We start from the raw sequence: 27,888 nt of genomic DNA, 5'->3' as shown, positions 1-27,888 counted from the left end.
CAGGATATAGATTTACACCCAGAAACTCATTCTAAGGACCATGTAACCATCAATAATAAGAAACTACCTTCTTCTCCTTGCTGGTCAAAGGTATCTTGCCCAGAATCCCTACTCTTAGAATAGGTCCCCAGCCATCAATCCCTTATGCCTAGTATCACTTCCATGAAGACAACATTGTTCAATAAAGAACACAAACTTGTAAACAAAATTTTAATGTTATTTAATGTTTAGCTCTGCCAACCTTCAATAAAACAAATCAAAACCATATTAAGAAAGTTTCCACATGTATAAAATGGGGTAAGGATAGTTGTGCTATCAACTCAGAATGTGGGCAAGAAAAAAAGCACTTTGTAAACTTTACAGTGCTCTATTTAAATTTGAACTATTCCTTTAGAGGTGTTTCATTTGGTCTGGAAAACCACTGAATCAAAGGGCATTTCAAAGGAAATCCTAGGAAGTCTCCAGCAACAGTTAGTAGTATTCATCTCTGAATAAGAATGTCCAGAGTCACCCTGTAGGAACAGAATTTGGGGAGAGAGGAAGGAATAGCTATGTTTTTTCTTGAAGAATCTCTAGGGTTGGCTAAAAAAAAAAGGAGATTTCTAGGTAATAAAAATTTCACTTAGCTATGAAAATCTGCATTTATTCTTCAGAGATTAAAAAAAAGTAGGGAATAAAACCAACCTAAAGAAATGGAGAACTGGTTTGAGGTGATTGGAGTGGAAGAATATGATTGTTCTCTTCTGATAGTTGAAGAACTGTCATATAATAGAAGGATTTGACTATTTTCATATAGTACCAGAGAATAGACCTAGGCACAATGTATAGAGCTAACAAAGGGGTAGATTAGGGCTTCATATTAGGAAAAAATTCCTTAACAGTGTTGTCTAGTAATGGAAAAAGTTACACTGAAAAATAATGTGTTCCCCCTCCTTGGAAGTCCTCAGACAGAGGCTATATAATCAATTACTTGGCAGGTATCTCCTCTTGAATAGTGGAGATTCCTATCATTTATGAATTAGATAAAATGGCCACTGAGATTCCTTCCAATTGTCAAATTCTTTAAAAATAAAACTTTGGGCAAACACTTAATTTCTGAGGCCCTTTCATCTAAACAAATGGAACAGGGATCACTAAGGCCTCTTCCAGATCTAACCTCCTGTGATCCTAATTAGACAACGTTTGGTTTCCCTCACCCCTACTTTAATCCTCACTATAATACACTTCCCTTCAATCTGAATTTTTTTTATCTGAAAGTTTTATATGCTGATTTTATTATAAGGAATACTTTCAGTTTTAAAAAAAGCTTCATATATACTGTTATTTTCAGCATTTTCATATATCAACAATGTTTCATCCCATACCTATCCCTCTCTTCTTTTATGGTTCTTACTATCTCTTTATCTCTCATGTACTTTCTTTACCTTCTTTTGCACCATCCAACTTCTCTTTCTATATCCATATTGTCTTCCTCACTACTTACTCATATCCCAATATCTTACTCATATCCCAATATCCCTTCCTCTTTAATCTTTTTTTTTCTTTCTGTTTCTCATGTCAAGGCAGTGATAGAAAATACAGAGAGACTTTTTTAAGAGCATTCATTGAAATGGAATACTGTCATCTGGTAAGAAATGATGAAGGGGATGGTTTCAGAAAAACCTGGAAAGACCTTTATGAATTGATGCAAAGTGAAGTGAGCAAAGCCAGGAGGACAATTTATGCAAAAAGGACAAAATTGTACATATAATCAACTTTGAATGATTTAGCAAGTCTAATCTGCACAATGATCAGCTCTAATTCCAAATGACATGAAAAAAGGTGTTAAACATATTCATATAGAAAGCTGATACAGATGAAAACATATTTTCCTTATTTTTATTTGCTAGGCTAATGAGGGATTTTGTTATGTATGCCTTCATGTACTTATAATAGATTTTATTTTCCTTGTTTTCTTAAGTTGAGAAAAAGAGAGAGGTTGAGAGAGGAAAGAATTTAAAATGAAAAATTAAATGAAATTTTAAAAATAAAAGGCTATTCATTAAATTCATTTCTTTCCTAATGTGTTTCCTTATGTCTTTATAAGGCGCAGTTCTAATTATATCACTTCCTTATTTAAAAATTTCTAGTGGTTCCCTCATACTGATAAAAACAGAAATCAAGAAAAACAGTTAAATATGAAAATAAAATGCAAATAAAATATAAACTCCTTAGTATGTTGTTTAAGGCCTTCCATAATCTGGCTCCAGCCTAGCTTTCTAGGGTTTTCATATTATCCTCCTTCACACATTCTATATTCCAGTCAAACTGGACCATTGGCTCTTATCTGATGTCAACATTCCAACCCAATCTTAACTTTGCAACATTCTATTTCCTCCTCATCCTTACTTCTCAGAATCTTTGTAGCCTTCAAAAAAAGCAAAGTTATACAGAGTAGAGCTTTACATGAGTCTAACAAAAATTGAATAGATTAATTTCCTAGCTTGAAATCAGTATCAAAATGATGTTTGCCTTCCTTGATATCCCTTTTTTGCTAGTACTATTTCATTCTTCATTTGTATTATACTTGTTTGTGTACATATTGCGTCCTTGTCTGTTATAGTTTTCTGAGTAGTAGAACAACATGGTTAGACCTGTGTTTAAGGAAAAATCACTTTAGTAAGTGTTATAACGGTCATGAAGTTATAGGGAGTATGTATATTAGGAGTGGGAAGGGAGATTTGAGTCAGGCAGGCCAATTAGAAATCTATTATAATGCATACCTATAGCCCTGACACTTTGGCATGGTGATGTAATCAATTTGTCTGCTCAGTGGTTAGAGACACAAATCAACTGACTTCAACCACACAGACTGGAGGGCTAGATAGTGAGCTCCAGACAGCCTCTCAGTTGGGAGATGTACCAGTTAATAAGATGTATCAGTTGATTAGATATATGGATTAAATGATGATAAGAAGTTTAGAATGATATCAAGATTTCAAACCTGGATTACTAAGAAGGATGATAGGGCCCTTGAGAGAAAAAGGGAAGGGTGAGTGGAGATATTCCTTCTATTGTGGACATTTGAGTTTGAGATACCTATAGAATATGCACTTTGAGTTGTCCAGTTGTTTAATTGGTGATCCTGGACTGGAGCTCAGTAGAAAGACCAAGGCTGGAGATATAGATTATATAGATATAAATATATATGAGAGAGAGCACACTGTATAGATATAGGAGGCATCTACATGGAGATGATTATGAAGCCCATGGAAGTTCATGATGTCACCTGGTTAAAGAGAAGGGAAGGGGTTGTTAGCTTGGAGTCCATTAATCTTTTTTTTATATAAATATATTTCAATATAATTGGTTTCCTTTGTAATGCTATGAAATTTATTTCATGCATTTAAAAACACTATTGTGAGGAGTCCATAGGCTTCACCAGACTTCCAGAAGTCCATTACACATAAAAAGTTAAGTTCTACTGGTATTGAAAGAGGAGAAGAAAAGGGAGGGGAGAGAAAAGAAGGAAAGAAAAAGAAAATGAAGATGAGGAAAGGGAAAGGGGGAAAAGGTCTAGAACAGAGCCCAGGGTTCCATCCACAGTTAGAAAAATAAGACTTAAGAAGGAAGTGAAAAGAAAGTGAACTAAGAAAGTTTAGTGTCACAAAACCCCAGAGAAAAAGAAGTACCACAGAGAAAAGGCTGGTCAATAGTGTCAAATACTATAGAGAATTCAAGAAAGATGAAAATTGAGAAAAGGTTCTCAGATTTAGCAATTAAGAGATCATTGGTAACTAAAAAGAACTCTAGGCAACGGTAACTGGACATCCTATTTGTGAAGTGTGTTCAAGCACATCACCTAATTTTTCCAAAGAAGATAGATATACTAGAAATGTACAATTTCTATAGCCTTCTATGATATAATTTCAGTGGAAAGAACACTGGAGTCAAAGACATAGATTCATGTCCTCCCTTTGCCTCTTAATAAATATATGACCTTGGGTGAATCACTTAAATTCTCTAGAGTTCAACTAATTTATAAGAATAAGGAATTGCATAAAGAATTTCCCTGATACTTTGTAGCTCAAACTTTCCATGATTCTCTGTTTGTTTTTTTTAATCTGGCTAGCAAGAAGACACCACTAGAGAAATTTACAGAGGACTAAAGTGCTACCCAGATGATATCATGCTGATTGATACTCAGCTATTCATCCTATCTTTCTCTTTTGACCTAAAGACTTCATGCTGTATCCTTAAAGTTACCTTTATGTATATGCATTCACCTACTTTTTAGAGCATACATTAAAGTTTTTCTTCACAGGACTTACATCTGATAGAGAAAACATGAACAAATTTAATAATTAGATTTCATCAGTGTGACTACTCTTTTTGTTAGTCCTTATCTAAATTCCTGCATACTTTAATAGAGGATAATTCTGAGTTGTTCTGGCCAAAAAATATCTCTTGAGGGCCACGTTTCAGATAATAAGCCTTTCCAAAATTAGCCAAACTGGTCCTTAAACAACAAATACATTTTTTGGTCTTTGTCAGGCCCATACTCAAAGCTTTTCTAGTTTGGTCTCAATTTGCCAAAGCTTGGGATTTGCTGGCATGGCTTTTGAGAAACAAGAGTCACCTCCATAACACAAGAGACTTCAAAATAGGACCTTTGCAGAGGGAAATATATATGTGTGTGTATATATATATATATATATATACATGTATATATATATATATGTATGTATACATGGAGAGAGAGAGAGAGAGAGAGAGAGAGAGAGAGAGAGAGAGAGAGAGAGAGAGAGAGAGAGAGAATTAATTGCAAAGTGTATTACTGTAAGATAGTTAACCTGATAGGTTAGGATAAACATTCCTGACCCATTTGTAAATTTCAGTAATCAGAATTTCCAAGAAAAAAGCAACAAAGCATTGCTTTTCTTTCTGTCTCTTTTTTTCCCTTCTGCAGATCACAGAGATAGAATTAGGGATCTGGAAGGAACCTCAAGGACACCTAGTGCAACCATATGTAAGTAAATTCTCACTGCTATGTGCTTAGCTGTGTGGAAGCTGGATTAGAGGTGAGAGAAACTGGATCAGAGAGCAGGTATTAATAATGAGCTATTGCAGTTGTTCATGTCAGAAATGATGAGGGGGCTTTCACTGAAATGAATGCAGGGCAAAGGAAAAGGGATTGATGGGAGATATTGAAGAGATAGATCAATAAAACTCAGAAATGCATTTGATATGAGAGAAAGTAAGGGAACTAAGACACAGAAGAGTGAAGATTTGAAGATGACTTCCAAGGTGCAAACTTGGCTGTCTTGTCAGCAACAGAAGTAAGGAAGGGGAGGGATAGAATGAAAAAATATGAATTATATTTGGTACATATCAAACTAAGCTCAGTTTTTTATTTAACGTGGTATATATTCATTTAGTTTCTAATAAAGCAGTTTTACATGGTCAGGCTTGCACTTTAGGACAATTAATTTGACAGCTGTGTAGAGGATGGATTAGAGAGAAACTTGAAACTAGGGGTCTTGTTAGGAGGCTGTTGCAATAATTTAAGTGAGAAATGATGGGAGCTTGAACCAGAGTGGTGAGAAGGGACAGATTCAAGAGATATTGAAAAGACAGAATCAATAAGTTTGATAATTCATGAGTTATGGAGGAATGAGGAAAAGGGAAGAGTAAAGGTGACTTTGAAGCTATAAACAAGGGTACCTGGGAAGATGGTTGTTTTCTCAAAAGAAATCGATTTTGAAGAAAACAGGCTTTGGGAGAAAGATAATGCATTCTTTTTTGGACATAGGGAATTTAAGATACCCATGGGATATCCAAGTAAAGATCTCAAGCTGGCAGCTAGTGATATGTGTTCAGCTAGAGCTCAGGAAAAAAATGATGCCTAGATATATAGATTTGATAGTTAGCAGTTTAGAGATGATAACTGATCATATGAGGTGTTAAAAGAGAAAGGAAAAGGGGGCAGCTGGGTAGCTCAGTGGATTGAGAACCAGGCCTGGAGATGGGAGGTCCTAGGTTCAAATCTGGCCTCAGACACTTCCCAGCTGTGTGACCCTGGGCAAGTCACTTGACCCCCATTGCCTACCCTTACCACTCTTCTGCCTTGGAGCCAATACACAGTATTGACTCTGAGACGGAAGGTAAGGGTTTAAAAAAAAAGAGAAAGGAAAGTAATAGATATTAGAGTCTTGGGGAAACATCTACAAATAAGTGGGAAGGGAATGCAGGAAGAACCCAGGATGTTGATAGAGCAAAAGAAATATAAGAAGTTAACAGCCAGGTAAAAGGAAAACCATAAGAAATTATTGTCACTGAAGCAAATAAAGTATCTACAGGGGAGGCAAAGTGTCAAATGATGCCAAAGTCAAGAAGAATGAATACTGACAAAAGATTACCTAATGTAGCAAATAAGAGATGGGTGGAAACCTCCCAGAAACAATTTCTATCAAATGGTAGAGTTGGTAGCCAGATGACTTTGGAGAAGTAATAGTGAGCATAGATGTCTTTTTCCTAACTTTGTCTGTAAAAAGGAGAATAGAAATAATATAATAGTATGAGGGTATAGCTGAGTCAAGTTAAAATGTTTTAAGGATTTGGAAAACCTGAACAAATTTGTAGGTAACAGAGTGGGTATCATTGGAGGTGCTTTTTGTTCTAAACTTCTATTGCTTTTCACATTGACCCAATAAACCAAGTAACTGAAAAATCTTCCTTCAAGTAACTCAGTTGGTGGTAGTGTGTGTTTTATTTTTAGTTATAGTGAATATAGCTGGGAAGATGATGTAATGTTACGGAATTAGCATGCCCTGCTTTTCCAACTTTTAATGGGAGCAATGTGAATTCCCCAAAGTGCTATGAAATGACCAAAAAAATTGCTTTCAGATAAAATTTACATCACTCTTTTGAATCTATTGTTCATTTTAATGAGAAATGGTTATTTAGTTGCCAGAAATTCTATAATAGTTTTTCTCCTGAGTAAGTGTTCTTTCTCAAGAAAGGTAAATTATTCAAATCATCCCTATTGACATTTTTCACATAGTATTAGATACTTTATTGAAATATTAATACTATACATGATTTCTAACTCTTCATGTTTGTTAACCAAAACAATATATTTTTGAATATTTGAAAATATATTAATAGAATGTATATATAAAAATGAATTTACTGACAGTAGTAATATATTCCTTTAACATTTTTTTAAAGAGGAGAGTTCAAATTAGTGGAGCAGGATTCTTATCCACAATAGTATGGAAAAACATGACAAAGGCATCCAAAAAAAACTTCTCCAGAAAAATCTATCCTAGCTATAATCTTCCCAGTCATCTAAGCTCTCATCCTAGATGTCATCCTTGAGTCTTCACTCTCTCATCCCCCAAATACAATCAGTTACTGTTTCCTGTTCTCTATCTTCATTGTATCTCATGTATAAAAATCTGATGTTTGACTTTTAAAGCTCTCCCCACCCAATAACCTAGCCTAATCCTACCTTTACAATATTCTTACATCTTATACTTCTCTCACCATCCTACCCAGCCTCCCCCATCATATACTCTGGACTACATTTTCACTAGCTGTCCTCATGCCCAGAGCTTTCTCCCTCTTCATCTCTGCCTCCTGGTTTCCCTGCTTCTATAAGAAACCTTTCCATTCCTCCTTAATCTTAATGCCTTAATTCCTTCAGTCTGAAATTATCTTCACTTTAGTCTACCAGTGATTCCCAAAGTGGGGACCACCGCCCCCTGGTAGGTACTGCAGTGATCCAGGGGTGTGGTGATGGCCACAGGTACATTTATCTTTCCTATTAATTGCTATTCAAATTTTTTAAAAAATTAATTTCCTGGAGGCTAAGTAATATTTTTTCTGGAAAGGGGGCAGTAGGCCAAAAAAGTTTGGGAACCACTGGTCTATACAGGATGTGTGGACATTTGTGTACATGTGTGTGTACGTGTGTATCAATTTCGCACATAGTTGTTTGTATATTGTCTCTTCCATTAGACTATGAGTGTCTTGAGATCAGAAACTGTTTGGGTGATTGATTAGTTGTTGAGTTTCTTTTTACCTTTCTTTGACTCCCCAGCACATAGTGTAGGGCCTATCATATAGTAGTATATCCATAAAAAATAAAGCTTCTTGACTGACCAAACAAAGGGAAAAATAAGAATCAAAAGAAAGACTGCCAATAAGCTGAAGAGTATGAATTTTTTTCCTTTAAAAATCATTAACACCTTTTCATTTAGTTATTCTGTTCTCCTTTGCTTTTGACCAGATTCTTTCCTTAACTCATGCTTTCTTCTTCTTCTTCTCCTCCTCCTTCTCCTCCTTCTCCTCCTCNGGTTCTTTCCTTAACTCATGCTTTCTTCTTCTTCTTCTCCTCTCCTCCTCCTCCTCCTCCTTCTCCTCCTTCTTCTCCTCCTCCTCTTCCTCCTCCTCCTCCTCCTCCTCCTCTTCCTCCTCCTACTCCTCCTCCTTACCTTCAGTCTTCTAAGACAAAAGAGTGGCTAGGTAATGGGGGTTAAGTGACTTGCCCAGGGTCACACAGCTAGGAAGTATCTGAGGTCAGATTTGAACCCAGGACTTCCTGCCTCTGGGCCTGACTCTCAATCCACTGAGCCACCCAGCTGCCCCTGTTTTTTCTTGTTTTTAAAAAACACTTAACTGCTCTAAACATTTCCATCTTCTTTCTCTTCTTTCTCACAACTTTCTTCCCTGTTTCCTACCCCCTTGCTACTATCCAGCCATCCTGAGTCCAGCCCTGGGCAAAATTTTGAAAGATGCAAAGGCTCTATACTAGGCTAGGGATACAAAGACAAATACAAAAATTAAAGCACTTCCTGCCTTCAAGTTCGAATTCTACTAGGTTTAGGGATAGTGAGGAGAAAAGGAGTGAGATGAATGGGGGTGGAGGGAGTGGGCTCAGAAGGGAGGATACCACATCTAGGTAGATTTGGGTAGAAGAAAAGCAATATGAGAACTAGGGCAGCTAAACTGAGCATTGGATACAGTGCCCAGTCTAGAGTCAAGAAGATTCATCTTCCTAAGTTCTTATCTCAGACACTTACTAACTGTGTAAATTTGAGCAAGTCACTCTACATTGTTTGCCTCAATTTCTTCCTCTGTAAAATGAATTGCAGAAGGAAATGGCAAACTACTGCACTATCTTTGCCTAGAAAATCCAAGGTGGGGTCACAGAGTCTGACATGACAATAATAACAGCAATCAGTGAAGCATAACAGAGAAAGAGCCATTCTGAGTCAGGAAGACCGGCTTCTTGAGGGAACAAGCTCCCACTTTTGTCTTTGTATCCCAGGTTTAACATAGTACCTGGCTCATAGCAGAGACTTAATACATGTTTATTGATTGATTGACTGATCGATTCAAGCCTTTACCTGAACATATCTGTGACATTATATACCACAAAGGCAGTCACCTATCCAAAAAATTCAATTAAACAAATATTGATTAAGTGCCTAAGAACACTGTATAACCTAGAGGAGGTGCAGAATTTAAAAAGAGAATGATCTCTAATCACATGGGGTTTACTGTCTAGGAAGGGAATATGGGACATATGCAAATAACTAATACAAAATAATGCATGATAAGTAGAAAAGAAAGGTACACTCACTCTCTCCCTTCTAACTGAATACTTCTCCTTCCTTGCTATAACATTGTGAGCTCAGTGAAAAGAAGGCCTGAATTTTTTAGATCCCAGTCTTTGGATCTCTAGCACCTATTATAGTACCTTCAATAGAGCAGGCATTTAATACATATACTGAGTGTCAAATTTGAAAGTGACAACTGAGTTGAGGAGACTCATAAGGCAGGCTTTAGAGGACTCCTTTACAGATTTACTTTTTGATGGCTGTTCTAGTCTCCACATGGGGCACAGAAACTGTCTAACTGAACACAGCATTTTACTATGCCTGAAAAACCACACAAAATGACATCATAAAACACAGAATGTGAACTGTAAACTGTCAGAAATCTGCACTTTGCTTGGGATGCCTATATGAAAAATAACACTCAATAATATTTTTATATGCCAAGAGGGGAAATATAAAATGTGCAGAAATGAGTTCCATAAATACATGCAAATTAATAGTTGGCAGTACCTAAATTCAGAGAAATGAGGTAAAGTTCACCAGTAAGTAGATTTCTCTAAGTAACTAAAAATGAATTTTCTGCCTTCTGATATGGAGTTTATTTATTGTCTATTTTTTAAAGGGAGAATCTCAAATAGAATCTATAGGCCCATGTAGCAGATAAATTGATGTCAGGAAATGTTATCATCAGAAGTTATGTCAGAATGTAGTTGCTTAATATATATTTCCATCATATGAAAGAGGAGTGTTATAGAATTCAAAATAAACTATTTATTTTCATAAAGCACCCCACATGTAAATTATATATATATACATAATTATATGCATACATTATGTGTGTGCATTCTTTGTTATTTCCCAAAAAAATCTTATAATTTTATAATACTACCATCATCATTTTAAAGATTTTTGTTATTTTACAATATAAGGAAATTCTGCAGACCTAATGTTATGAAAACTTAGAACCATAGAATCTGCATGTGCAAAATCACAGAGCTGTGAATATGGGATGAATAAAGTCCTGTGTCATTGGCCATTATATAACAAAGGAGGAGCATTCCACAGTTGTCTTGAATAACAGAAGGTTTCAAAATGACTGCACATATTTCAGGCTTGTGGAACAATTGGGAAGTTTGGCAAGCAGCCTCAATTCTAGAAAACATGAATGCTTTCTATAGCAGATATGGGATATTGCTGTGTAGAAATAAGTGGAGGCAGTTTGGGCTTGGTTTTTTTTTTTTAAGAAAAAGGATGGATTCCTTATGTAAGAATAAGAATTGGTTTGGCTAGATATAAAAAATAAAATAATTGAATTGTGGTTGCTGTTTATAAAAATAATTAACTCTTAAGTCACGAGTCTGTTAGCCGCTCTTAACAATTTAGTTTAATAGAGATATAGTAAAAGAGAGAAATGTAGAAAGGAAGTAGAAATTATTGCCTAGCTAGATACCCTATAATTTCTGTCTAAAGAAGTCCAGCTCATCACCTGGCAAGGGCTGCCTCCAGTCCTGATCTCCCTGTGGAGTCCTGGTAGTCTTGTAAGCCAGGAGTCCCAGTGGTGTCTTCAGCAAGGGTTCCACCAAAGCAAACCTCTTCCTTCAGCTCCAGTCATTAACCTACCAAGCCTCTCCAGTGCAGAAAGCTCCAGCCCAGCACATGTCCAAGAGAAAAGTCTCTCCAAAAAGCCCAAGAATGAAACCCTACTCCAGGAGAATCTCTTTGCCAAAGAGTCAAGGAATGAATCCATCTTCTTTTGGGTCTCCCCTTTTATAACCCTTTTTTCCATGTCACTTCCTGTTGCTCCCCCACTTTACAGTAACCAATCAGAGTTTCCCAATTTGCCTACCACTGCCCAGGGGGGCATTGCTTGTGGCCTTTGGAGGCGTGAACTTTTTCTAGTAAGCGACTTACTTACTTAGATATATAGTAATATAGTATAGTAAGGGAACTCTCTTACTTAGTGTTAAGTAGGGGTACTTTAAGTTCTTCATTGATTAACTAAAAGTAGACAAAGGGAATAAAGAATCCCTTTTCACAATTAGAAACAAAACAGCTTGACTGGTATGACTAGTAGATATTTCAATTGTCACATAAATAATAACATTCAAATAAGTGTGATTCAACCTTAACATTTTGGCATTCTAGCCTTTCAAAAGTAAATACTGCTTGTTAAGTAAAATTCATGAGTCCAGTTTGGGGCATGTGGAATTTAAGACATCTACTGGGTATCCAGTTCAAAATGTCTGAAAGGCAGTCAGCAATTGGAAGTTAGCAGAGAGGTTAAAGCTGGCAAGGTAAATTTGAGAATTATCAGAATGGAGATAATTAAATCCATAAACATTGATGAGATCACTAAATGATATGGGATAGAGGGAGAAGAAGGCACAAGACAGCCTTGTGGGATAGACATGGTTATGGGAATGACTTAGATGATCTAATAAAAAAGGCTGAGAAGAATCGGGAGCTACTAGAGTCCCAAAAACCTAGAGAGAAGACAGAATCAAGGGAAATAGGGTGACCAATAGTTTCAAAGGCTGCAGAAAGATGAAGAAGAATAATTGAGAAAAGACCATTGAATATGACAATTAGGAGATCATTGATATCTTTAGAGAAAGAAACTTTATTTGAATATTTAGATCAGTCTGGATTGTAGTGAATAAAAAGAGTAAGAAGAGATGAAGTAGAAGCATGTGTTATAGACAGCATTAGGAGTTTAGCCACAAAGGGTGAAGAGATATAAGATGACAATAGGGATGGTAAAGATTTTTTTGAGTATGGGGGAGACAAGGGTATGTTTTTAGGAAGAAGGAAAAGAGTCAGTGGATAGGGAAAGACAGTGAGAGATATGAGATAAAAGAAAAAGCAATGTGTTGGAGAGAGGTGATGGAATGGGGTAGATGGCATGGGTAGAAGAATATGAATTGGTAAAGAACAGGATCACCTCTTCATGTGAGACATTGATGGAGACAGAGGAAGAAGACATCAGAGGGATATTAGATTAGGAGGGAGGAAGAAGAGGGAGCAAGAATCTCAGTGATTGTTGAATGAATGAAGGATTTGACAAAGCATTTTATCATAATAGATGACATAAAAATAAGTCTTTTATAAAAATAAAAACTTATAAAAATAAGTCTTTTATAAAAGAAGTTATAAAAATAGCATAAGTCTTTAGGATTTGCAGCATTCGATATTGGCTCTGGAGTCAGAGGGCTTGAGTTCAAATCTTACTTCTAACACTACCTGTCTTCCCTTGGGTCAGTTACTATGGGACTCCATAGGCCTAGGATTCTGTATCTATCAAACTCTGAGGTGTCTTCTAGATCTATGACCTAAGGATACTTTGGCTATAATGTCTTATAGAGAGTGCTTATCTTTAAATTAATGATTTTTTAACTTCTTAAAATGAAAATTAGGTATATCTGATCAATTAATTCAAGACTCCTCAATTATTTAAACAAGCAGATACCCACAAACATCTTCATATATGTATATATGTGCTACTTTCACTCTCTTAGCTCTAAACAGACTCACTGTCCAGAGGGAATTTCAAAGCACCTCAAGCCAGTGTCAAGTGAAGTGTCTATAAAGATATACCTCATTCTGCTATTAGAATCCTTAATGCTACTTTGAAACTGCATTGTTTTCAGCATTTATTCTATTGATTATTCTGCACTTTGCAGATGTTGCAAATTCATATTATTATACCAAAGACACCCGTTGTTGAGTTACAAAGACTATATCATTTCATCTTGCACACTAGATGAAATTGATACCATTAACTTGGGAAGGAAAACATTTTCAAATTAGACAAGAAAAAGAAAGTAAACTAATATAGAACTAGTTTGGAAAGCAATGGCATCCTGGGAAATATGGCTAAAGTGATACATTGGTCAGGACTAATTTTAAACTCTATGAGGATAAAGATGTCATATTTGTTTTTATCATTACTATACACCTAAAATAATGGCCTGTACAAAAAGCTGAATAGTTCATCTTTGTTCAATTAATGCTATCTAAAACCACTTTGATTTAATGTGTGTGAGTGAAATCAAATCTGTCCCCAGAATTAGAGAAAATCCTGGCTTTTTTTGTTATTCAAGGATACAGATATAGGACTAAGGTTAAAAGCCTAAAATAAGTAACCTTTGTTTTATTTTTTAAAGCATTTGTCAAAACTGTAATGCAAGCAACTTCCTGGGTATTTTTTTATTATGTAAGAATAAGCAGCCAGCCAAAGGAAGAACTGGTTTATAAAAGGAGGCAGAGAGGCAGCAGACCTGAGTTTAAGGTCTAGCTCAAGCTTTATGATCCCAGGCAAATCACATGAGATACCCCGTTTACTTATCTATATAATGGGATTATAATGCTTAAAATGTCTGCTTTCCAGGATTACTATGAGGAAAGATTTCTGAAAACCCCAAAGTACTAAGTAAGTGTGAGCTATGATTTAAAGACCAAGAGCCTGCAAAATGCCAGTTTCGGTGATCTCTTGTGATCTCTTATAGAAACTGGAAAAGGAAAACAACAATAGCATTTCTCCATTTACTTTAACAAAACATTTCACTTCACATGCACAGCATGCCCCTTTCCACTTTCCTCTCAAAGTTAAACAAGATCATCAGATTTTTCTACCAGTGTTTCTGACACTAACTACTAACCACTAACACACAAACTGCTGGAGTTTAGACACATCGTAACCACTGAGTGCCTCAATTTCTCCATTTTGGGGTAGACAATCTTTAAAGTCCCTTTGAATGTTAATTCTATGATGCTACATAAACCGAGGAGGTCATAAAGCCAAAGCTGGCTCTTAGTCTAGTACCATGGACTTTTTAAAAATTATTTTAATAAGGAAGAGTCACCCCTACATGGTATAAACTATAGTTATATTACCATGGTATATAAATAGCCAGACCCTCCATAATTTATTCAGATTTAACTGCCTCACCCCAAATATCATGCTTCTTGAGTACCTCCACTTTATACTCTCTGGGATCAGTTCCAGGATGAGTTCAGAAAGCCCATTTCAATCCAGGACTATTTCTCAACAGTGTTGCCTTCAACAGAATCCCCTAGACTAGACTGGACAGAGTATGCCTTTGAATGCCATGCAGATGAGGACTGAGTACAAATGCTCAATTTGGGCAATCAACTGAGGGACTTTTGTCAAACTATCTTCAATTTATATGTGTGTGTATTATGCAATATACATATATTGTTCCAAAATTTATAGCACTTTGCAGATGTAATTTCATATTATCACGCCAAAGACATCTGTTGTTGAGTTATATATAGAATTAATCATTTGTTTTGTACATTAGATGGAGTTGATACCATTAACTTGAGAGGAAAATTCTCTCTCTCTGTCTCTCTGTCTCTGTCTCTGGGTCTCTCTGTCTGTGTGTCTCTCTGTCTCTCTCTGTCTCTCTCTGTCTCTCTCTCTCTCTCTGTCTCTCTCTGTCTCTCTCTGTCTCTCTCTGTCTCTCTCTCTCTCTCTCTCTCTCTCCAAGTGCTATCAGCTGGTGTGTCAGTCTACACTATGGCAGACGTCACATCACCCTGCTATGCCTTTTGGCTTTTGTATTAAGTAATGGCATAATACTCTACTGCTTGCATTTTCCATGGGAGTGAACTAGTGTCTAAACCAGTGATTCCCAAAGTGGGCACCACCGCCCCCTGGTGGGTGCTGCAGTGATCCAGGGAGGTGGTGATAGCCACAGTTGCATTTATCTTTCCTATTAAAATTTTAAAAAAATTAATTTCCAGCTAAGTAATACTTTTTCTGGAAAGGGGACGGTAGACCAAAAAAGTTTGGGAACCTCTGGTTTAAACCAAACATGGAGTGAGTTACAAAATTACTTACATATAAGATTTTACTAATTATCCAAAGTCAAGAAAGTAAGAAAGATTTCAGGAATTTCCCATTTAAAATATCTCTCCAAATGCTGATAAAAGTTCATTTCCTGGATTTCAGGTCCTTTGTAAGTTCAAGCAAGTACTGGTAAATGGTAATTCACTTAACATGCTTATCACTGACTTTAATGGAAAAAAATAGGTTCATTAAATAGGATCTCATCATTCTAAATTTAGAAGTAGCTACCATTTGAGAGAAGCTAAGTAACACTTTGGAAGTAAGGATTAAAATGCAAAATGACTGACACATTCTAGAAATAGTTATAAATAAGCACAATGAAATTCAGAAGATGAAAATATAAGATGCTAAACTTAAGAAGAAAAAAAACAAATCAATACGTGCTAGGAAATAATTGCAGAATTTTTTAAAGGAAAGAACTGCTTGAGTCCAAAGTAATTTTTTAAAAACAACACATATGTTAGATATCATAGAGTCCTGAAGCTAGGAGGTACCATTATCTTGTTGTAGGGCAAGGGCTCTTAACCTGGGGTCATTGAACTTTTTAAAAAAAATATATTTTAATCATTATTTTAGTATAATTGCTTTCTTTTTATGATCCTTTGGTTTTATTTCATGAATTTAAATTTTTATTCAGAGAAAAGGCTCATAAGATTCATCAGTCTACAAAAAGGTTCTGAGGGTTCTGCTCAATCCAGCTTGCTCAGCATTTGGGAGAGCTTCTTATTAAAATTTCAGTGTGAACATTTACCTCTAAGCAATCAGCAAACACTACAAATCAGGGCTTGATTTATTATTCTGTGGCTTGTTTAGACTTTAAAAAGTGATTAATGTTATTAATGGAGAAAATGTTAATAATGAGGATTAAACCTAAAACTGTGTTGTACATTCATTTTGGCTTTTCAAAGACTGATTGTTAATATTAAAAGCACATTTTGCAAAGCCTGTTATAAAAAAAAAAAAAAAAGGTTGTGAACCCCTTGGCTAAGAGAGTCTCTTATTCCCAAACTCCTTGGTTTATACTTAATAATTTATTCTAAGGACATTCAGCTAGTTAGTGGTGGGACCAGAACTAAGACCAAGGCAAGTGATTTTCACTGAGTCCTCTTTCCACTATACTACCCTGCCTCCTTTCCATATTTAGTTAGCAAAGTGGCACAATGAACAAAGTTCTAGACTTTAGAGTCAAGAAGACCTGAGTTGAAATCCAGCCTCAGATATTTACTATCTGTTTGAAGTTGGGCAAGTCATTCATTCTCTGGCTCAGTTTCCTCATTTGTTAAATGGAGATACTAATTACACCTATACTTCCCAGGGGTTTGAGGGCAAAAAGAGATAGTATTTGTAAAGTATTTTCTAAACCTTAAAGTGCTTATGTAAGTGCTAGTTGTTTTATAAGTCATTTATAAGCACTAAAAATAGTATCACTGTAAGATTTGCCAAGTATAGTATATGTGTTATTTCATTTGATCCCCATGACAACCCTGTAAGGTAACCACATTTTACAGTAGAGGGAAAAAGAAGTTAGGTAACTTGTCCAGTGTTCCCCAGCTAGTAGGTATCTGAGGCAGGATTTGAACTCAGGTTTTCCTGACTCCCAAGTCCAGCACTCTATGCATTGCACTATGAAAAAAAAAATCATAATTTGAACACATATGTTACTTTTCCTTGAATGGAGAAGTAGCTTAACATAGTGCATAAAGCTACTAAACTTAGAGTCAGAAAGTCCTGGGTTCAAATCGCTCCCAGATCACTCTATTATTCTGGGCAAAATCATTTAACTTGTCAGCTTCAGTTTCCTCATCTATAAAATAGGGATAATAATATAGGCCTCATCTCACAGGATTATTGAGGGATTCAAATGAGACATTATTTTTCTCATCTCTTTTTTCTCATCTTGGTCAAAGGAGGTCAGATAGAAACAGTCCTGGTCCAGTTCTCTATCTTGCCGTTATTTTATTATCTTTACTGTTCGGTGAGCTTCTTCTTGGGTGGATAAATGATGATGTTGATATCATCATACATTTTACCTTATAAATGAGTTGTAAAATCAAAGCTAGCTTTCCAAAAGAAAAAGTCTATAGTTAAGGACACCTAATGATAATATCTCCACTGAATTCCTGCTCTTTGGGTAATAAAAGGAAGAATTTAAGTGATTTCTTTGATGTTTTCAAAATTAAGAAATATCTTCTCAACTTCAATGTTTTTTGGCTCTAGGACAAGTTCAGTGAATCTTAGCTGAGGTTATTAATAGCTCTGGGGACCTTTCATGGCACTCAAATAGTGAACAGAGAAGAACTGAACATACTCTTTTTTGAGGGGACATGCAGGGACTAATATCCCAAAAAAAATCTTCAAAAGAGAATTTTGCTTTCTTAAAGACATTACATTAGAGAGTAAGTTATGAATTAAGTTAGTTTCTTAATGAATTACTGGAAAAAAGTAAAATATTTAGATTGGTCAGAAAGTCACAGGCTTGTAAATAAACAAGCCATTTTATCTGTTGAAAAGCAAGATTGTCACCTATGAGGTGTCAAAATGAGATTGACACATAGTATGAATGGCGAGTGTGGGGAGAGTTATTGCCTATATATCAGTTATTCCTCTTACAGTTGATATTACTCTAGTTATTTCAGTTGTTATCTCATTTATCCTCACCAAAGCTCATTGTAACTGAGAATAGGCAAGAAATAATGGCAACATATAAACTTTATAGAGGAAAAGATTTAGAAGCAACTACTAACAAAAAGTAAGGATTCCCAAGCACCAAGTTTCCTAAGATCAATCATATAAATAATATAACCATAAGGATCTATATAAATGTGAGTTATTATTTGTTATTAGATTCCTATCCATTATATTTCCCACTTCCATTATTTAAACTTATTAGTTATGCCAATTCAGCAAATTATAACAAGAAACACAACAGAATTATTATAGCTAGCTTCTGAAAAGAAAAGAAAAAAAAAGGCCAGCAGCCCTTTGGATTTTAAGTGTATGCCCATGTAATTAAAGTATCTGTTACTAAATTTTGATTTTCCTTTTCCCTTTAAAGTGTTAAATTTGCCACAATGTTCTCTTTTGTTAGATTTGACCAGTAAGCTATAAAATTTCACTACAAATGAAGCCGTTTTTAACATACATATACATTATAATAAGCAGCTTACCTGATGTTATCCTTGGCCTCCATTATTTCTTCTCATGAAAGATTTTTCTACTAAAACACATTAAAATAAAGTTTATATCTTTCTTTCTTCTGCTCTGGTGTGTCCTGTCTACACATAAAGTCCAGTTGTCTCTGACTAGAGAAAAGTCTTTTGTTAGTGCTCATTCATTATCTGACGTCAGAAAACATGGTTGTGTTTATTCTTACATTATGTATTTCCACTGTGGTGAAGACGATCCCTTTCTTGGATTATGTCTCTTTTATTCCACACCCCATAGGAGTCATTAGGATGAATTACCACTCAGTAATTAGGAGTTCTTGAATTTCCTCCCACTAAATATTTGTTCATGTTCACTCTTCTGGATTCCTTTTACGAGGTGAGAAAAAGTTATTTTAGATTTGTTCTGTTCTGACTCCCTTCGTCTCAGCAAGAGCAGAGGTGGGTGTCATTTCTTCTCTGATAATACTTGCTTCATTACATGAGTTCTGCAATCCTGAAAGAGAAAGCAAGGAAGAGTAAGTGAACAGAAGGGCAATGAAAAGTCATTCCCCCACAATACACTGTAGTACCCCTCAGCTCCAGGAACTTTCTAATTATAAACTGCCTAATACATTGCAAGGCTGCCAAGCAACATGGCATTCATTGGTCTTTCTCATATCTCAGACTACAAGCGCTTGTTGGTCTAACTATATCTACTATCTGTGTGTTTTTCGAAACAAAAACATCTGCCTATCCTCCAAAATCCAACTTTACGTTCTTACTATCCGTGTGGCTCTTTTAGGAGCTCATAGTTACTTAGAACAAGAAGAAATCCTTAAAATTAGCTTGTTCAGTCCCCTCTTTTTCCAGATGAGGAAACTAAGGGCTATAACAATAAAATGACCTGCCCAAGTTCACATACGTAATGGGCAACAGTACTCAAATTCAAATCTTGTTCCTCTGACTCCAAATCCAGGACGCTGAACTATATTCTCTTTCTATGTTTTCCTTTTTGTCATCTACGATCTTTTAGTAGATGTTTCCATTTCATACATCATGAACGTTAGCCATCATGTCAGAAACAAAGGCCCATAAACATAATTTTACATAAATGGAGATGGTCAGAAAAAAAAGTGATTTTGTGAAGAAAGAGGATAAATTCTGTCTTGGACATGAGTTTGAGATGCCTTCAGGATATCCAGTCTCAAATGTCCAATAGATAATTGATGATGCAGGCCTGGAGCTCGGGAGAGAGTCGAAGGTTAGAGATGGGATCTGGGAATCATTCCTAATGACATGATCATTGAACCCAGGTTTGCTGAATAGGTCACCTAGTTGAGAGAATGTGGAGGGCCTGAGACAGTGAAATCTTGAATTTTGAAGACACCAGCATATATTTCCAGCAACTAAAGTAATGAAGATAAACTTCAAAAAGACCTCATACAGTTGTATAATGGGCAAAAAAAGCAGAAGTTTATAATAATAACACTGTGGGTTACTAAAGCACTTTACTTTTTCAAAGAAATTCTCATACACCTTATGTCTCATTTAATTTTCACATCGCTATTAGGAAGGTAGGGCAGGTATTATTCCTAGTTTACAAAAGAGAAAACTGAGGGTGCGAAAACCAAGTGACTTTCCTAAGGGTACATGATAAGTAAGCAGTGAAACCACGCAAGAACTCTGATCTCCTGAAGTCTAGCCTAATGCTCTTAGTTTTACACTTGACTCTCAAATATAATGTCCTTCCTTTTTTCCCCAGATGTCCTTTTCATGAGCTAAGACAAGTGTTTGGCCACCAAATCTAAACATTTTTAAAATCCAGTTTGCCTCTTAAGCAATATATATTGCACAAAAACAATTAGTTCCAGTCAAGGAAGAAGATATTTATAAAGAAAAGTCAAAAGTAAATTTACTATTCAAAGGAGTAGCCTACTTGCATTTTAGAAATACCATGAGAATGGAGCACACTTCCTCTCCATCTCTGATGTGCAATGCCAAGTAGAGAGTACCAATATTTTCAGTATAATAACTTTATAATGTTTTCCTGTTTATCAAATATATCTTTCCATGGTTAACTCTTCTGCTGTGTGCTGAGAATGTATTGCTGAAAGTCTACATTATAAAAGAAATAACCGTTTGCTGTATATTCACCACGTCCTTCTCAATGTCAGTAAAATGAGTCAGCAAAAAAATAATTTGATTTAAAAAAGGAATCTTTGCAAAAAGGATAGAAGTCAGATTCAATCAATCAATAAACAAAAAAATGTAGCAAACATTGCAGACATTAACAACAACTATGTAGGTTGAAGGATAAATTATTTTATTGGAAGGGACGAGGTCAGTGCCAATGTGACCACTATTTGACACCTATTATTTAGTTATCTAAGTGTATATATACATAAGGAATATATAGCTACAGTATTAATGGATATTTAAATTTGAATCTTTGACTTTGCTTATGTTAAATGAAAAGCTTGCTTTTAATTCTGTTTAAAATAAATTGTAAAGGGGCAGCTGGGTAGCTCAGTGGATTGAGAGCCAGGCCTAGAGATGGGAGGTCCTAGGTTCAAATCTAGCCTCAGACACTTCCCAGCTGTGTGACCCTGGGCAAGTCACTTGACCCCCCATTGCCGACCCTTACCACTCTTCTGCCTTGGAGCCAATACACAGTATTGACTCGAAGACAGAAGGTAAGGGTTTAAAAAATAAAATAAAATAAAATAAATTGTAAAAACTAGTTTTAAGTAATCCCCAAAGCCTCAACTCATTTAACTAATTTCTAAATCAGTTGAATGAAAGGTTAAGAGAAAACAACATCTCATTGTTCATCATTTTGTTGATTATTTTTTAAAAGCATTTGGCTCTCTAGAGCAAAATGATACTTTAAAAACTTTCCTCCAGTAAAATATCTCCCATACATATGTTAAGATCATACAAAATTTTTTGATAAATGCAACCACTCAGATAACTTTGAACAACATTCTTCTTGTTAATATTAAGTTAACATGAAACAATCCATTAATGGGAATTTGTTAAAATTAGTAAGCATTTAACATGTACAAGGCATGAAACTAGTCACTGAGGATACAAAGAGAAAACAAGGAACGGTCCTGCCTAAGAAGCATACAATGTACTGGGAGGATAACCCATATTCCCTTCAAGGTTACAGTGGTAATATCCATGTTAAATCCAATGACCTTTTCCTAGTTTTTGACACTGTCAATCAGTCAATAAGCATTTATTAAGCAAATACAATGTTCCAAAGCTCTGGGGATCAAAAAAATTATTTCATCACAATCTAATAAGCTTGAAGACCAATATGTACATGAAAACAACAATGTACAAGCAAACTATGCACAGGATAAATAGAAAATATTATAGAGGAAAGGCACTAAAATTAAGAGGGATATAGAAAGGCTTCCTGTTGAAGCTAAGATTAAGAGGAAGCCAGAGAAGCCAGAAGGCAAAGGTGAAGAGAGAGAGAACATTTCAACCATGGGGGTCAACCACTAAAAGTGCCCAGAATTGGAGAGTGAGTGTCTTGTTTGAGAAACAATAAGACTAGTGTCACTGGCTGTTGGGCATAAGGTGTAAGAACAATGGAAATCTGAGGGGAAGGGCTAGATTATAAGTGGCCTTGAATTACAAACAAAATATTTTATATTTGATCCTGAAAGTGATAGAAAGCCACTGGAGTTTATTGAGGGTGACATGGTCTGACCTGCATTTCAGGGAAACTACCTCTTTCTTTCCATATACTCTCTCCTTCCTTGATTTTTGTGACACTGCTCTCTCCTAGTTTTCCTCTTACCTCTCTGACCATTTCTTCTCAGTCTCCTTTGCAGAACCTTCCTTCTTCCATCCACTAAGTTGGAGCATCCCCAAGGGCTCTGTCCCAGGACCTCTTCGTCCTTTACTTTCCCTCCCCTGGTGATCCCATCAGGAGTCAGGGATTCAATTATCACTTTTATGCAAATGTATCCTAAATCTGTACATCAGGTCCTAAGTCATTTCTTGAACTACAGTCCTACATTTCTGACTACATTCTAGATGACTGCACCTAATTGCTACATGGCTATCTCAAACTCAACATATCCAAAACAGAACTCATATTTCCCCCCAAACCCAGTCCCCCTCCAAATTGCTCTCTTTATGTTGACAGCATCACCATCTTTCCAATTAATCCAAATTTGTACTCTTAGAGTCATCCTTGGCTCTTCCCTCTCCCTCCATATATGTCATCTATCATTATTTCTATTTCCACAACATGTCTCCTGTCTGTTCCATTCATAAAACCTTGCATGGTCTACAGTAATAGCTTTCTAAATGGTCCTTCTGCTCAGTCTCAGCCCTTTATAATTCATTGTCCTCCCAAAATAAACACACATAGAGCATGTTGTTCCTCTACTCAAAAATCTTCACAGGCTTATTATTGCCTCTGGAATATAAAATCCTCAGCCCAGAGTTTAAAGCTCTTCACAATAAAGGACCTACCTATCTGTCCAGACTTGGACTTTCATATTACCCCTTTTCCCATACTTTCAATGACGGTCATACTGGCCTACCAGAAGTACCTTGTCCACAACATTTAATTCCTCTCTCTTTGCATCTGTACAGCTGATGGTCCCCTCCTCCCTAGAACAAATTCATTGTTTCCTTTAAAAAGTATACCTAACTTCCTTTGAAGTAGTGATTCCCAAAGTGGGCACTACTGCCCCCCTGGTGGGTGCTGCAGTGATCTAGGAAAGCGGTGATGGCCACAGGTGCATTTATCTTTCCTATTAATTGCTATTACAATTTTTTAAAAATTAATTTCCAGGGGGCTAAGTAATATTTTTTTTGAAAGGGGGCAGTAGGCCAAAAAAGTTTGGGAAAGACTGCTTTAAAGCATAGCTCAGACATCAACATCCTTACCTGAAACCACTTCTGATCCTCTCCACTCAATTACTACTCTTTCCTTCCTAAAAATCTTTAGGCATTTGTGTGTATCTCCCCAAAAGAATCTAAGATCCTTGTTTCATTTTTGTCTTTATGTACCCATAATCTAGCACAGAGTTATGCTCAGAATGGGTGATTTTAATTATTTATTTAATGAACTCAAAGTGTTGAATAAGTGAGACAGTGGAAGGAGGGAAAGAGCTCCAAAAAGGGTTTCCCTTATGAGTTGGCATCTGAGTTGAATGTTGAAAGAAGCTGGTACCCATCAACTGAGGAATGGCTGGAGAAAAGATAAATATGACCAGAAGGAATCACAGACCAATGGTAGGTCAACTTTGAAAGTTACATGTTGAAGGGCAACTAGGTGATTCAATGTATAGAGTGCCAGACCTGGAGACAGGAGGTCCTGGGTTCAAATATGGCCTCAGACCTAATCTAGCTATATGACCCTGGACAAGTCACTTCACTCCAGTTACTACCTCTGAATGGATACTTAGTATAGATTTGAAGAGAGAAGGTAAGGTTTAAAAAAAAAACAACTATATTTTAAGTGAACAAAAACTTTGAAGAAAAGTGGGAATTCCAAGAATTCCCAATTGTATACAAAGGCATGGTGGAAAGAGATAGAATGCCAAATTCGAGGAACAGCAAGAAGGCCAGTTGGGCTGAAGCCAGAGTGTGAAGAGCTTATGTTCAGCTGATTAATGGAAAATAGAGAAAAATCAATGTTTTTATTTTTATGTTTTATACACACACACACACACACACACACACACACACACACACACACACACACACACACACTAGAGCTAAAGGACAAAAGTAGATTCCTATCCCCAAATTGGAAACAAATTATTCCAAAAATTCACTAATTACAGTCCTTCAATGGTCCCTGCAATCAAGAACCTTACATGAAACAACACTTAGAGGGAAGTCACTGCCAGGGAAGAGAGTTATGGTCATAAAAATGCAAAAACTTTTAGTGGAACAACAGGGCACTCAACTGGCACTCATTTTTCCAGAGGAAACCATAGTGTTGATTTGATTACAATTCTCAAAAAAAAAAAGGAAAGGAAAGGGAGGGAGAATGGAGAAATGCCTGTAAAAGCAGAAAAGAAAAATTGCTTGGATTAAAATAAGAATACTTGGTCCCAGGACATGCTGGAGCCAAGTTACAAAGAACTGTAAAGTTGATCCGTGAGGGTAAATAAAGATATTGAATACTGAAGAGTTTGGTAGTGAAAGGGAGACTATGGTATAGGAGGATGGGATGGCAGGACCAAGTGAAATTTTGTTTTGTGTTTTGTTTTGTTTTGTTTTTAAAGAGGAAGTATATCTGAATGTATTTGCAAAGAATGGAAGAAAAAAGACACAGGAGAGAGAGAAATGAGAGGAGAAAGAGAAAGAGACAGAGACAGAGAGAAGAAAGAGTAATGATTAGTGAAGCATGCTCAAAGCGGGGGATGGAATCAAGGCAATAAGTGGAAGCATTGTGCTCACTTCAGCAGCACATATACTAAAAATAAGTGGAAGGGTTGGCCTTTTTTCTTAGAGGGTTGGTCTTCAAAAGAAGAGCCACAACTTCCTAGATACAGAGATAAGGGAGAAGGCTGTTTTTTGAATTGTGAAGAGGAAGAAAGCAGGCAAGGAAAGAAATAGACTTGGGGCCCTGGGAAAAAAAGAAAAGGTTTGGAATTGATGAAGGAAATGGAATAGTGTTAGTCTATTTTACATCTAAGAGTAAAAGGATTGCTGTTCAATAGTTAGGGCCTAGTTGAATTAAGATAATATGAATATTTTATGGACCCAATTAGAGTGAGGTAACTTCTTCCAGCTGCTGAAGAGCACAAGAGGGGAGGTCCATTAGGGAGGTGCCCGGGCATGAACATTTAGACAAAGGCTAAAAATGTGAAGGGGTCAAGGGTGGAAGAAAATGGATAATTGAATTCTTTAACTGCACAGTTCAATGCATCTTAAATTAAACCCAGGTTCCATTTTAAGTATTGACATATTCAATCTCAGAAAAGTAACTGATACCACATTGCCTAAAATTCAATATAGATTGTGACAAAACATATAAAGATGTACTAGTAGCTATATAGCATTTCCTCTAATGCCCAGAATGTACATGGCATAATCCGTTTCAAAATATAGATAGATAGTGCTCTTGCGGACTCAAAATTCAATATGGCCCAAACAATGCTGCCTAGGTTTAGATCACAGAATGTTACAGTTCTAAATCTTGGATATTATCTAAGCTCCAAGCATTTAACATACAACCCATGACAGAATGTAGCCACCTAACCTCAGGAAGTTCATCTCAGAGCTTGGCATGCGATTGTTAGTAAGTTGTTGTTGTTGTTGTTTCTTTTTTAATATAATTAGATAGCACTCATGAACTAAAGAAGGATAGGGTCCAGTCACCTTTGTATGACTAACTGCCCTACTTATCATATTATCAGACTTGGATAAATTAGAAATTTTAATTGAAAATAAGTATAATTTACAAAAGTAAATTTATATAGCCAAACACATGGATTTTAGATCATGACTGAAAAATATAGACAAACCTGATTTAGTCCAGTCTCAAAATTTTATAGATGAGGAAAGCGAGGCCCACAACCATTAAAGTGACTTACCCATAATCACCTAATTTAATTCTACCCAGTAACAATAATATTGTAGGATGATCAATTGAATGTGACTTAGCTATTATGAGCAATACAATACTGAGTCAGTTCCATAGTATCCATGATGAAAAGTGCTATTCGACTCCAGAGAAAGAACTAAGAGAATCTGAATACAGATCAGGGCATATCATTTTTCACTTTATTTCCTTGATGGGTTTTTATACGCACCTTCTTCCATAACAAGCTGAATATGGAAATATGTTTTATATGATAGCATATGTATAATATATCAAATTACTGCCTCAGGAGAATGAAGGGAGAGAGAAAAGAGAGGTTTTGGAATTCAAAATGTTAGGGAAAAAATGCTAAAAATTGCTTTTACACATAATTGAAAAAGAATAAAATATTACCAAAGAGTTAAAGATAGTGAGAAAGTCAGAATTAATTTCTGATATTGATCATCAGTCAACTAGCATTTATTAAACACTTACTATGTGCTAAATGCTAGAGATATAAAGGCAAAGAATAACCTCAGCTCTTAAGGAACTCACAGTCTAAAGGGGAGATAATATGCAAATCAAAATATACAAATAAGATATAGAGGGGATTCATTGGGAATAATATCAGAGGGAAGACACTGTGAGGTAAGTATATTTTACAGATAAGGAAACTGTGCCTGAGAGAGATGGAATGACTTGCTCACATGCACACAAACAGTATCAGCCACAGGACTTGAACTGAGGTCCTCTACTCCACTTCCAGCCCTTTTTCTATGCCACCTAGCAGGTAGTAGGTTCCACAACCAGGATCTGAATCCAAATTTGACTCTTTCCACTAAGCTATGCTGCCCTTTGTAACTTCTATACTTCATGTGGCCAATATTTAGGAGGCATTTGGGCAATGTGCCACTTCTTAATTTAACTTTGGCACTAATGTAATGGTGAAGGAGAAAGTGACTGGGAAGCCACCCTTTGATTCATATATATATTCTTAAGTATGGTAAATTTCCCTTTTTTTAAGCTCATGCCATCATCTACAACTTTTACACCAATTACCTAAGATACTAAAACTTATATGGAACTTATAGTTTAGGAAGCATGGCATATACATTTTAATGCAAAATAGCCATATACATTATATTGCGAAGTATCATATAAATGCATTAGAGAGAAAGTTTTTTAAAAAGCTGTGCGAGATCTGAGGACAAAGGGTTATGTGGAGATATTTGTGGAATGAAAGAATCACAGATTTAGAGCTAAAAATGACAATTATGTAGGTGTTCCAGAAAATCTCTCTCCTTTTATAGTTGAGGAAAATGAGTTCAAGAGAAGCTATGTGACTTAAGTTAAAATAGCAAGCCAAGAGTTGAACTCAGATCCTTTGACTCCAAATCTGGTATTCTTTCCAATGTATCATCTCCTCCTTTAATCCCTGAGATTCAGGTAAACTCTTGAATTTGATAAATGATATAACATTCAAGGGAAAAGGCCTCACTGGCCCTCCAGACCACCATTCCCAGGCATTCTAGGATGGAAATATAGCAGTAGAGGATTCATCCTGGACCTGGGGAGTGGGAGGATTGGGTTAGGAAGAGGTTGAAGGAATGAAAAGCAATATCTAGTGGGAACAGCCCTGGATTGAATCCCAGGGAAAATAATACCTATATACTATCTTTCCAATCACATTAAAGTTAT

At 36.0% G+C, this 27,888-nt stretch overlaps 1 protein-coding gene across 1 annotated transcript in view; it reads right to left on the bottom strand.

The window, feature by feature from the left end:
* The window catches only part of SACS (sacsin molecular chaperone), a 67,773-nt gene extending 49,033 nt beyond the window's left edge, over positions 1-18,740 (bottom strand). The window contains exon 1 of the mRNA XM_044666129.1: positions 18,645-18,740. Coding sequence (XP_044522064.1) covers positions 18,645-18,667 — 23 coding nt within the window. The 5' untranslated portion in view covers positions 18,668-18,740. The remainder of the gene's footprint in view (positions 1-18,644) is intronic.
* Between the last annotated feature and the right edge of the window lie 9,148 nt (positions 18,741-27,888).

The sequence above is a fragment of the Gracilinanus agilis genome, chromosome 3 (assembly GCF_016433145.1).
Source record: "Gracilinanus agilis isolate LMUSP501 chromosome 3, AgileGrace, whole genome shotgun sequence".
Taxonomy (NCBI): Eukaryota; Metazoa; Chordata; class Mammalia; order Didelphimorphia; family Didelphidae; genus Gracilinanus; species Gracilinanus agilis.
Note: the sequence above shows the minus strand (reverse complement) of the source record. Positions and strands in the feature narration are given on the sequence as shown.